Source organism: Chiloscyllium plagiosum, unplaced genomic scaffold, assembly GCF_037043375.1.
Source record: "Chiloscyllium plagiosum isolate Xiang-an unplaced genomic scaffold, Cpla_swu_hap1 HiC_scaffold_28, whole genome shotgun sequence".
Lineage (NCBI taxonomy): Eukaryota > Metazoa > Chordata > Chondrichthyes > Orectolobiformes > Hemiscylliidae > Chiloscyllium > Chiloscyllium plagiosum.
The window spans coordinates 36456571-36469720 of record NW_028270166.1 but is presented as its reverse complement, the minus strand read 5'-3'; the positions used below and the strand labels follow the sequence as shown (position 1 = coordinate 36469720).

Here is a 13150-nt window from a genome sequence, read left to right as displayed (position 1 = left end):
ATTAACTGATTCTTGAGCGCATGTGAGGTATGAAAGAAACAGTCTTTATGGCTTCAGTGGCCTTTCCTACATCCATGCTGTAAAAAATTTTATTAAATATTGTTCAAAACTCTGTTTATGCAAGGCTTTGTTGAAAGCAATCACGTTTGAAAGTGAATCCCTCCAGGCTGTCAGTTCATGCAACTATGCTGAATCTCCAATGTTACACAGGGACATTGTGAAAGGTGTTGTACTTTACACACATCTGCCCATTCCTCTAATCACTCCAAGTATACATGTGAGGTATAGTATTAGAGGCACAGCAGGCTATTGGTCCTGGTTCATATTTCTTCCTCTTATCATCTTAAAACAGATTAATTCACTTTTCATTCCGTTGCTCCTTGTGGGACAATGCCGAGGAAAGCTGATTATTTTGTTTGACTACATAACAATTAATTATGTAAAACCTCATCATGACATTTCAATGTGAAATGCGCTTGAAAAGTACTAATAAGGTTCATTGTTTACAGGAATTTAAGGTCTCTGCAAGAGAAATAATGAACAAATTCTCTAGGGTGGTACTGAACTATCCAAACTCAGACACCCACGGTCAATCTCAGTCGGAGCTAGCTTCAGTCTCTCTTGGATAGAATGAGATTTTAAAACTGTCAAGCCTCCAGTTCCTGATTCTTATTCAATGACCTTACCAGGAGATGGCTATTAAATGAGCAAAGGCACAATTGTAATGCTATCATGGTCAAAAACCCACTAGTGCTATTTGTTTGTGATCTCACATGGACAATGGTGAGTCGAATTCTCCAGTATGTTTGTTCTTAAATGAGCGCTAAGAAAGAAACCTGAGCAGAACACCTTATTTTCCTGGCAGGATTTCTAACTGTTCAAAATGTTTTATTTAAAATCTTTTAAAGTAATTTCCTGAAGAGGTATTCCATCTCTGCAACTGAGCTGGTGATCCTTTGTTAGACTTGTCAAGCTTTGTATTATTAATTGCAAGCTGAAAAACTACTCACTCACTTGTTAGAGACAGTGAAAAGCTAATTGTTAAACAGGCTAAGAAATGTTTTATTTCCCCTCAAAAGGAAGCCATTCATTGAGTTTTCCTAGTTGTATTTTCATCCATTAGACAAAAGTACAAAGCTAGATTTAATATTTAGTTAGAAATCACACAACACCAGGTTATAGTCCTGGTTTATTTGGAAGCACTAGCTTTCGGAGCGCTGCTCCTTCATCAGGTGATTGTGGAGAATAAGATTGTGAGACACAGAATTTATAACAAAAGTTTACAGTGTGATGTAACTGAAATTATATATTAAAAAAGACCTGGATTGTTTGTTAAGTCTCTCATCTTTTAGAATGACAATGTTCAAAAACATGTTGGACACCAGCGTCTCCAAATCATGACTTTTACGGGATGTGAGTGTCACTGGCTGGGCTCACATTTATTGTCCATCACTGATTGTCCCTGAGAAGATAGTGGTAAGCTGCCTTCTTGAACTAGGTGAAAGTGAGTACTGCAGATGCTGGAGATAAGAGTCTGGATTCTTGATGAAGGGCTTTTGCCCGAAACATCGATTTTCCTGCTCCTCGGATGCTGCCTGACCTGCTGTACTTTTCCAACACCACTCTAATCTTGACACTGCCTTCTTGAACTGTTGTAGTCTGCTTGGTGTGGATACATTCACAATGCTGTTAGGGAGGGAATTCAAGGGTTTTGACCCAATGACAGTGAAGAAACAATGATATGTTTCCAAGTCAGGATGTGAGAAGCTTGGAGGGGAGCTTGTAAATGATGCCCTTTTGTCCTTAAAGACAGTAGTGGTTGTGAATTTGGTGGGTAATGTCTCTGAATCAGACTTGAATTTCTGCAGTGTATCTTTAGGACGGGACACATTGCTGCTACTGTGGGGTGGTAATGGAGGGAGTAAATGTTTGTGGATGCAGTGCCAATCAAGCACCTGTTACATCTGGATGGTGTCAAGCTTCTCCAGTGTTTATGGAGCTGCACTTATCTAGGAAAGTGAGAAGTATTCCATCGCATTCCTAACTTGTGCCTTGCAGATGGTAGACAGACTTTGGGGAGCTGGGAGGTGAGTTACATTTTGCACGATTCACAGTTTCTGACTTGCTCCTGTAGCCATAGTGTTTCCATAATTAGGTCAGTTCATGTTGATAATGTGGGTTTCTGTAATGGTCATACCATTGACTACTAAAGGATGATTGTTAGGTTCAATCTTACTGAAGATGATTAGAACCTGGCAGTTATATGGTATGAATTTTATTTTTACTTGTCAGCTTTGACATTGTCCAGGTTTTGTTGCATTTCCATATGGACTGCTTTAGTCCACCCTTTTCTGCTAGAACAACTGAAGAGAAAAAGGTCACAAAAGCGGGATGAACAAACTGGTACACCGACCATCTGATTTTGCACTAGTCATTGAATTGCTGTGTACAACAGGGAATTTGGAAGATCTCTCTGCAATGGTCCATCCACTGTTATTTACAAGAAGCCAGGCTTATGAGGGTGGAGGAACCCTGAGGTTGAGCCATTGATGCAAAGGCAGCCTCTTTGCTTGCCTTTCCTTCATATTCATCTGAATTTGTGTAGTACAGTGAGAATCATGAACCCAATGATTGCATAAAAGAATATTATTTCAGAAACATCAAGAATGCGGGACCCAACAAATATAAACATTTTGGCCGACCTTAATTTCATTCACCATTCAACTGCTTCCCATTTCAGGAACTAATCTTATCTGTAAAATCTGTTTGTACTGGTTGACCCAATAACCTTCTTTGATAATATATCCTTTTAATTTATTATCCCTTAAAATTCAAATACTTTATGTAAATAAAATTCTACTTGAGTTTCCTTTTTACTTCTACCTTGGTAAGAGAACTTGACAAGGTAGACAAGGTGGAGCAGTCAATATTTCTGGTGTAACCCCAAGAAGGGTTACACCCGAACCATTGACTTCTCTGGATCCTGATGCTGCCTGGCTTGCTGTATTCTTCCAGCCTCCTGCTTATCTATGATGGATTACAGCATCTGCAGTTTTTTTTTATCTCTAACTATGAGAACTTGACAAGACAAACTTTAAATCACAATAAAGCACATCTGGCAATTTGACATACATCTGTAGGTTTCATTTGGTGTACATCCCTGTTTTAAAAAATTCTCAAGGTCAGGTTCGTAGGAGAGTAGTCTGACACAGAACAAACGACCAAGAGGCGAGACTGCTAGAATATGGGCATTTTATTCCCCGCAGTGTCGCACAACGGGTCTGGTTTATGCTCACTCTACATGTTACAAAAACTGGGAGCCGTCAGTTCTTGTAGAGCGGTTGCCAACAACCCACGCTCGGCGGTTAAACGTAACCCCGGAGCAGACTCACCGAACTGGAGACTTTTCCAGCTTTTTATTCTTTTCCAGATATAAACATTCATGTGAACAGCAGAGCAAGGCTAAAAAACACATTCCATTCTGGTTACATACAGATAAGAAGATTCACACGGGACTAAGCAACACCTCCATTCCGGTTAGATTCACACATGTATTGGGACATAATTTTTAACCGTTTCACCACATTCCACTGCTTGGAATTTTACACCACATTCCACTGCTTGGCCCAATACATGTGTTACATTATGCAATTCGTTTCAGTTAATTTCAGTTCAGTCAATTCAGTGTAGTTCAATTCAGCTCAGTTCAGGTCTGTTCAGTTCAATTCAATTGTGTTCAATTCAGTTCCGTCCATTTCAATTCAATTTAGCTCAGTTCCATTTTGTTCCGTTCAATTTGATTCACTTCAGTTCCACTCAGTTCAGTTCAGTTCAATCCCATTCAATTCTGTTAACTCCGCTTCAGCCTTTTGGACATGCCCACATCCTCCGCTGTACCCCAGGCAAGGGGTTCTTCGGCAGGACTGGGATCCTTTCTCAAACAAACTGCCACGTACATGCCCACATCCATGCCATCCCGGGACGGTCGGGACCTCCACAGTTTGTTCTTCTGGTTTCTTAGTCGTTTTCCAAAACATTGTTCTGTATCAAAATCTCTCCTCAATTGCGATTGACCCTGCTCGACTACGCCAAATGTTTTAAAAAATTCTCAAGGTCAGGTTCGTAGGAGAGTAGTCTGACACAGAACAAACGACCAAGAGGCGAGACTGCTAGAATATGGGCATTTTATTCCCCGCAGTGTCGCACAACGGGTCTGGTTTATGCTCACTCTACATGTTACAAAAACTGGGAGCCGTCAGTTCTTGTAGAGCGGTTGCCAACAACCCACGCTCGGCGGTTAAACGTAACCCCGGAGCAGACTCACCGAACTGGAGACTTTTCCAGCTTTTTATTCTTTTCCAGATATAAACATTCATGTGAACAGCAGAGCAAGGCTAAAAAACACATTCCATTCTGGTTACATACAGATAAGAAGATTCACACGGGACTAAGCAACACCTCCATTCCGGTTAGATTCACACATGTATTGGGACATAATTTTTAACCGTTTCACCACATTCCACTGCTTGGAATTTTACACCACAATCCCCAATCCTTTCTTCCCCTCTTAAAACTCATCACCTCACACTGCCATTGAAGACTTCATCTTGAATCCTTGGATAAACTCAGCTGCACTTGGCACTCACCTTAATTTTCAAACATGAAGCTTTGGACAATATCTTGTGAGCTTTTAAATCTAACACTTATTGTCATTAAACTATAAGCACTCTGAAAAGCAGAACACATTTTGCAGGGAAATAATCATTGAGACTTGACATATGTGTTTCCAGATAAGATGTTCTTCTGGAACATCTTCTAATTCCAACATAGGGCCATGACATCCGAAACATTAACTTCAGTGACTTTTCCCTTCTTGTGGATGTCCCTGTTCTGCTCAGCAATTCCAACAACCTTTGTATTAATTTCAGTTTGCTAGCACTTGCAAATATTTTGCTTTTGCATTTTTTCATGTTGATCACCAAAAATGGCTATTCGCACAGCATACCCGAGTTGCCTGTTTATGTCTGGACCTAATCTGCTTTAAATATTGCAACAAGGAGAAAAGTGTTGTCTAAGTATTTTGCATTGCACGCAGGACAACCACAAGAATGCCTAATTGTAAATCACAACAATTTGTATAACTCCTTAACATAAACTGTGATCGCATGAAATTTGCCATTTTTGTGTTTGACCTGATGAGTACAAGATGAAGTGGTTTAGCAACATAACTCACTTTTCAGCAATACTACTGCCAAAGCATCCAGTTTTGTTAGTCAGTAAAGGTGACAAGGAGGAGAAAGATGACCATTTCATAGAGATGTAAATGCTGTCAAACATGTAATAATCTGACCCAGAGCAACTTCCTATTACTCCAAACAAAGCCTCAGGCTTCATTTGAACTCAACGCATTGTGTAGGAACTGGGAAGAACCAATTGATATGCAAGTTTAGTTCACAACCAGGACCCAGTGTGAGGGCAGTCAGACCAGGGATATGTGTAATAGAATTAGATCATTGAATTTCCCTGAATTTTGAGATGCCTCTGTTTTGATCAGTGAACTAGAAATAATTAATTGCAAAACCAATTACGTGGACAGCTAATAAATCATGTTTGACAAAATAATTCAGTGATAATAAAAATGGAAGGTACTGCCCCTCAGGCACAGAGTGACACAGTTGCTGAACTTAAAATCTGCCAATTTGTTTGCAGGTGTACCTCATTTTTGCCTTTCATTCTGCAGATGTCAATGTCATGTTGATTCGATCGCCAGGTCAGCTTCTGTGGAAAAAGAGAACTACAGGTTAAAAAGCAGGGCAAATTGAAAAGTCTTCCTTGAAATCTGCAAAAAGATCATGATTACTTTGGATCCTCATTTTTACAAAGCAACCATCTTTCTACAAACTGGCAAAGTAACATGTTCTGTTAGCAAAGATTCCATAATGAAATGTAGGTTACACAAATCTCAAGGGAATAACAAAGCATAACCAATGAAAAGAAATGTTAGTTCTTCAGGTTTTATTGAACCAAAGTAGATTTCATGTTTTGAAGCATTCGATGAATCTCGCAGAACTTTCCTTTTTAAATAAGATCAACTGAGCATATAAGCAAGCTGGGTAATGGAAAGAATAGATGAGTTGGCAGTTGGGTTGGGCATATTTATTTGTAAAGAATTAGAGCTTGCAAATGTTTTATGGAATACATAGACTTGGTGCAACAAACATCATCTTTTTAAACATAATTTTATGATTTAACTTATCCACCAAGATAATAGATATCAGTTCAGAGGGGAAAAAAATACTTCCATTTCTGAGTCAAGTACATTATGGCAATAAAACTGCCTGAAAATGTACTTCCTAATCTGAACTTGATATCTCAGAAACAATGGATAACCGGGGACGATGAACCATCAAATTGCTTTGTTAACAAGAACCATGCATGAAGTAATTTATTGATTTATTTTGTTTTCACTTTACAGCTAATAGTTTAGACTCAATATACTGAGAGGGATCAGTCAGTGAGATCTCAATGATTGTCTTCCCCTGGAAACCTCTAGTGTCAGAATCAAGTGTTCCTATCACAGATTGCAAACAATTCATTTAACTCCCAAAGAGGCTGGTTTCTGCAACCTGTTGGTTGCCTTGTCTCCAGCTATTAAGAAAGCAAATTTGGACAGTAATCTTCCAACCTACATTTGTACTTCTTAAGCTAGAAGATTTCTCTCTTGGCACTTTCCTGGTCCTAACAGGATGGGAAACCTTATGTTCCATTCCTGACATTTAAAATCACCAGGTATCTCCATAATCTTTATCTCACTTCTGATTCATTATTCATCAACTCCTTTTTCTCTAAAAAAAAGGTGTTAACTGACACATCGTTATCAGTTTTACAATTGGAAGGAATCCTGAATTCTGTTGCAAGACGAAACAGATTCACACGGAGTACTTTGTATTGAGAGCAACCTGTTAATTAATGCCATAAATTCAATCATCAGATGGTGTGGGTCAGGGTAGGAAGGGAGAGCAGTGACATAGCAAACTGTAACTGTCACATGTTCATCCTTCTCCAAGCACCATGCAGATTCCACCATCATTGAAGAACCAAACAAAATAAGAAACAAACCAACCAAAGATGTCACTTAATCATCAAAAAGTGTGGTGCTGGAAAAGCACAGCCAGTCCAGCAGCATCCAAGGAGCAGGAGAGTCGACATTTCGTGCACACACTCTTCATCAGCTCTTCATCATATTCCTGAAACTCCCTCTGGTTCATCTCATTTATGAAATCCAAGTCTTCGACTCCCCTTCCACCTCAAGGTCACTGCCTTTTTAGTTCATGACTTGTGTCAATAATTTTTGGCACTTGTTTTCTTTTCTTTCACTGTTCCCCATATAGAACATAGAACATTACAGCGTAATACAGGCCCTTCGGCCATTGATGTTGTGCTGACCTGTGGAACCAATTTGCTGCTCATCTAATCTACAGTATTCCATTCTCGTCCATATGCCTATTCCATGATCACTTAAAAGCCCTTGAAGTTGGTGAGTCTACTACTGTTACAGGCAGTGCATTCCACACTCCTACTACTCTCTGAGTAAAGAAACTATCTCTGACATCTGTCCTACATCCATCATCCCTCAAATTAAAGCTATGTCCCCTCATGCTAACCATCACAATATGAGGAAAAAGGCTCTCACTATCTACCCTATCCAACCCTCTGATTATCTTATATGTCTCAATTAAATCACCTCTCAACCTTCTTCTCTCTAAGGAAAACAGCCTCAAGTCCTTCAGCCTTTCCTTGAAAGACCTTCCCTCCATATCAGGCAACATCTTAGTAAGTCAACTCTGAACCCTTTCCAAAGCTTCCACATCCTCCCTCTAATGTGGTGACCAAGACCTTACACAATACTTCAAATGTGGCCGCACCAGAGTTTTGTACAGCTGCAGCATGATCTCATAGTTTCGAAACTCAATCCCTTTACCAATAAATGCTAATACACCGTATATATTCTTAACAACCCTATCAACCTGGGTGGCAACTTGCAAGGATCCATGAACATGGACACCGAGATCTCTCTGCTCATCTACACTACCAAGAATCTTATCATTAGCCCAGAACTCTGCATTCCTGTTATTCCTTCCAAAGTGAATCACCTCACACTTTTCCGCATTAAACTCCACTTGCCACCTCTCAGACCAGCTCTGCAACTTACCTATGTCTCTCTGTAACCTACAACATCCTTCGTCACTATCAACAATTCTACCGACCTTAGTGTCATCCACAAGTTTACTAGCCTATCCTTCTATTCCCTCATCCAGGTCATTTTTAATACTGACAAACAACAGTGGACCCAAAACAGATCCTTGCAGTACCCCACTAGAACTCCAGGATGAATATTTTCCATCAACCACCACCCTCTGTCTTATTTCAGCTTGCTAATTCCCATCCAAGCTGCTAAATCGCCCTCAATCCCATGCCTCCATATTTTGTGCAACAGCCTATTGTGGGTAACCTTATCATACGCTTATCAAACTTTATCAAACCTTATGGAAGATAAGTCAGAAATGTACATGCTTATAACATCCATGGATAGCGGCAAATTGATCAAAAACTGACTCTGTGGCAGGTTAGTAAAACCAATAATTGTGGATGCTGGAAATCTGAAATTAAAAGAAAAATTGCAGGAGAAACTCAGCAGATCTGGCAGCATCTGTGGAGAGAAAACAGGGTCAATATTTTGGATCCAGCAACTCTTCGTTAGAGATGGTAAGGAATCGTTGTGTGACTGGAAGGCTGCTTCCATTTGGGATTCTGCAGGGCCCAAATGGAAGATACTAGTCACTAAAACTTAAGTAGAAGGGTATGATGAAGTGGTAATACAAAAAATAATCAAGTAATTGATTGTGAGAAAGGTTGCAGGAACGTATCATTTTAAGAAAGGAAATCCAGACAAGGGAATGCACAATAAATGATGGCAAGTTGAGAAGTGTAACATGACCAAAGGACATTTGAGTGTGCATGTTCAACATTCCCTGAATATAACAGAGCAGGTTGTTAATGTAATTCAGAAGGATAATAGGATACTTCCCTTTATTAACCAAGACACACAACCTAAGAGGAAGGGACTGGGGAAAACACCAGTTAAGATACATCTGCGATATTGTTTCTTGATCCTCTCATTACAAGGTGTTTGGATTATGCTACAGAGGGGGAGAGGAGATTTTCAAGGACAATGGCAGCTATGGAAAATGTTATGTTGGGATTGTTTTCTTTGTATTACATCTGATACTTCTTTGTCCACTCTCCAACATCTTCTGCAGCCTGGAGAAAGTGAGGTCTGCAGATGCTGGAGATCAAAGTTGAAACTTTATTGCTGGAACAGCATAGCAGGTCAGGCAGCATCCAGGGAACAGGAGATTCGACGTTTCGGGCACAGGCCCTTCTTCAGGAAGGCTTCTTCTGCAGCCTCCCCACTTCCTCAACACTACAACAATACACTCAGTTCCTTCGTCCAGGTTATTAATGTATGACGGGAATAGTTGTGATCTCTATAACTGACCCCTGTTGAACTCAAGTAGTCACTAGCCTTCTGCCCATCTATCTGTCCTATTGATAGGATCATTGGATAGTTCATTCCCAGCCCTGATCCCCTTGCAGCCATGTCTCTGTGATACCCACAACATTGTATCCGTCAATTTTAACCTGTGCTACATTTATCTTGTTTCCTATACTGCATGCATTTAAATACAATACCCTCAGTTCTGAATTGACCACCTCTTCTCATAGCTGTCCCCTTATCTGCTGTGCCTGAAATTAGATTCCTGATCCTTCCCATACTCTTTGTCCTTTTATTTATCCTGGGAATAACCTCTCCTGTGATCCCCCCACTTTACCTTTGTCCATAATTTTCCATGCAACTGAACCCACAGCTTCCTCCTTCCCCAAGTGCTGGTGCCAATGTCCCTTGAATTGGAACGCGTTTCTCCCACACCAATCTTTGAGCCATGGGTTTACCTCTTTCATCTTGTTGACCCTGTGCCAATTTTCTTGTGGCTCAGGTAGTAATCCAGAGGTTATTATCTTTTTGATGGTGTTTTTTAATTTAATCCCTAGCTGTTCATATTTCCTCACTAAAAGCTCTTTCCATCTGTATCATTGATACCTACATGGACCACGACAACTGGATCTTCCCCTTCTCACTCCAAGTTCCCCTGCAGCTCAGATGAGACATCCTGAACCTGGGCACCAGGTAGGCAACACAGGCTTTGGTACTTTCAATCCTGGCCACAGAGAACTGTGTCTATTCCCTGACTATACTCTCCTCAATTACAACTGCATTTCTCTTTTCTCCCCTTTCTTGAATGGTTCTCTGTACCACTGGGAGAGGGTAGGTTGCTCATCCTCCTCATAGCCCTCACTATTGTCCACACAGAGAGCAAGGAGAATCTCAAACCTGTTAGACAAGCTCAAGGACTGAGGTTCCTTCAGCACTACCTCCTGAAACCCTCTACTTACCTCACTTGTAGTCACACCCTCCTGTCCCTGAACACTGACCAAATTTAAGGCAGTTAAGCTAAGGGGTGTGACTGCCGCTGGAAACACTGTTCAGGTAACTCCTCCCCTCCCTGATGTGTTTACAGTTTTCAAAATTCACAGTCCAGCTCATCAGCTCTAAGCCAGAGTTCGTCAAACAACCAACACTCAATATAGACTAGCTTCCACATCATGCAGTTGCAACAAATTGTCTGGCCTGGCATCTCAATTTTATTTACTCAGTCATCAATTTGTGATATTTGAAAGAATAATTCCTACTGGTCTTTTAGTTTGTAGCCTTAAAACATTTCTCCTATTTACCTTCAATCTGAAAGCAATGTATAATAGACAGTCACATGAGCTGCCGTCACCAATGGAAAACTTATGGTTTTCCTCTGATGTCATGCTTTATTTTGAGATGGGCCCCTGTTCCTGGGCTTCAACGTATCCTGTTTGAGAAACTATGAACCAGAAAAGCAAAAAGCACCTTTTCCCCTTTGCACAAAATTCCTACACTGCCTCCAAAGTCCTGGAATGATAGACTCACTCACGCTGTGTCTTACTCCAGATGTGATCTCTCCTTCCTGACTGTGCACAGCTTACTGATCATGCACTTCCAAAAGGGCCTCTCCTGAATAGAGCTGAGGTGAGCTAAGATGACTCATCCTAGTTAAGCTTCAATAGTAATCAACACCTAGAGAGGCCCTATTCAGATTTCAGATGATTGACTGATAGATGTCCCTCAATTGGCTGAGCCAGCTACCTCATTAAACGTATAACTACACTACTGAATTTTCAACTTTTAAAATGGAGTTCTATTCCCAAGCTGCCTCCAAAGAGTTAGAATCATAGAAACCCAACAGAACGAGGCCATTCAGGCGACTGGGTCTGCATCGACCCTCCAAAGAGCATCCCACCGAGGCCCACCCCACCACCTCATCCCCCTATTTCCCATGGCTAACTCACCTAGCCTGCACATCCCTGGACACTATGGAATTTAGCACGGCCAATTCACCTAACCTGCACATCTTTGAGCTGTGGGAGCAAACCGGAGCATCCAGAGGGAACCCACGCAGACACACTGAGAACGTACAAACTCTACTCAAACAGTCGCTCGAAGCTGGAATTGAACCCAGGTCCCTGGCACTGAGGGAAGCACTGAGGGGAAGTCCTTGAACTATATACTCACTCCAGATGTGATCTCTCCTTCCTGATTGTGAGAAGCCTACTGATTCAAGCCACTATAGACTTGATGGAGTTGAACTGCTGCTGTGTAAAGTATGGTGGGGAAAGAAGACTTGCCTTAAATTGTATGCTAATGTTGTCTATGCAGCCCCATCTGTGGAATACTTGGAGTAGATGACATCTATAGAGCTACACACCACATATACAAATCAAGGGAGGAGAAGAATAGAATATGACTTATTAATTTGAGCAAAAACATCTTATTTTCTATATCATATATATCTCACATTGCACACATTGCATTACCTCACATTGAACAGATTGCACAAAGGGGCGGGTGACAGTTAATAATTACAGGTACTGAATGTACCACAGTTAAAATGATAAATGACAGGTTTATTGTGTTGCAGAGTTTAACATCAGAATGTGCAAACTAAACATTTTCTAATTCCCAAGTTTATTGGTGAAGGTTTGATATGCTGAATATATCTTAAATGACTTCACAATTATAAAATACAAAGCGATTCAGTGGGACACAGATTCAAAGGCTTTTCAGCTCATATTTGAGTTATCCATTTGAAATATTCCTATCCGCTGTCAGCCATAAGTACAGTAGCTTGCCAGATAAAATGAAAAAGCAGAAATCTGGAATCAAAGTGGAAAAATGCAAAGCAGGACAGTGGGATTTGAAAGACAATAGAAAGATTAATGTATCAGGTGCTTCAGAACTGGTGCTGAAATAGAATAATATCTTTTCTGAACAAGGTTCCCATTCGAAAAATTCATTTGCTTTTTTCTCCCCTTCAGATACTAACTGACTTCTTGAATTTTTCATATATTCTATTTTTGTAATAGATCAAAGTACACTTTTATACATAATAATATTTACTGAGCTATGTTTCGAGAGTGTGAAGGTCACGTTCTGAGAAGCCAGTTAGAGGATAGAACCTCACACAAAGATTCAACTCTGTACTAGTGCACCTGAAACAATTTATAGATTTAGCTTCATACAGGCAGACTCCCTTCTCTTTGCAAATACTAATAGCTCCATCACCCTTTGGACGCCTCTTCTTTGTATGACCTGAGGGCATCAAGCAGCCAGCTCTGTAACTCTCACTGACAATTCTTTAAGAAATGAAATGACTTCAACAAACAATGCTGCTACGGTTTATATTCAGTTGTAGTCTCTTTAAATCTATACAACATTGCAATAGACAGAATATTGGCTGTACTGAGTGAGTAATACATACTTCACTCCTCCTTTGCATCATTAAAATGTTGTAAATGCTACCAATAGATTTCTTTACAGTATTTTCAAAATCCTCTTCCCACCCCCACAGTCAGTCATTGCTGGTAATAAAGGTCAATCTTAGTCGCTAATTGATGACTTCTTGACAGAATCATCATAGATTGGAAGAGGTTGATGGTGTGT

The 13150-nt window shown here is 40.4% G+C and overlaps 1 protein-coding gene across 4 annotated transcripts in view; it reads right to left on the bottom strand.

Moving 5' to 3' along the window:
• The window catches only part of sema6bb (sema domain, transmembrane domain (TM), and cytoplasmic domain, (semaphorin) 6Bb), a 554928-nt gene that overhangs the window by 169368 nt on the left and 372410 nt on the right, over positions 1-13150 (bottom strand). For all 4 annotated transcript variants that reach the window (XM_043720975.2, XM_043720977.2, XM_043720976.2 and 1 more), the window contains one exon: positions 5716-5778. In XM_043720975.2, the coding sequence (XP_043576910.2) occupies positions 5716-5778 (63 nt within the window). The remainder of the gene's footprint in view (positions 1-5715; positions 5779-13150) is intronic.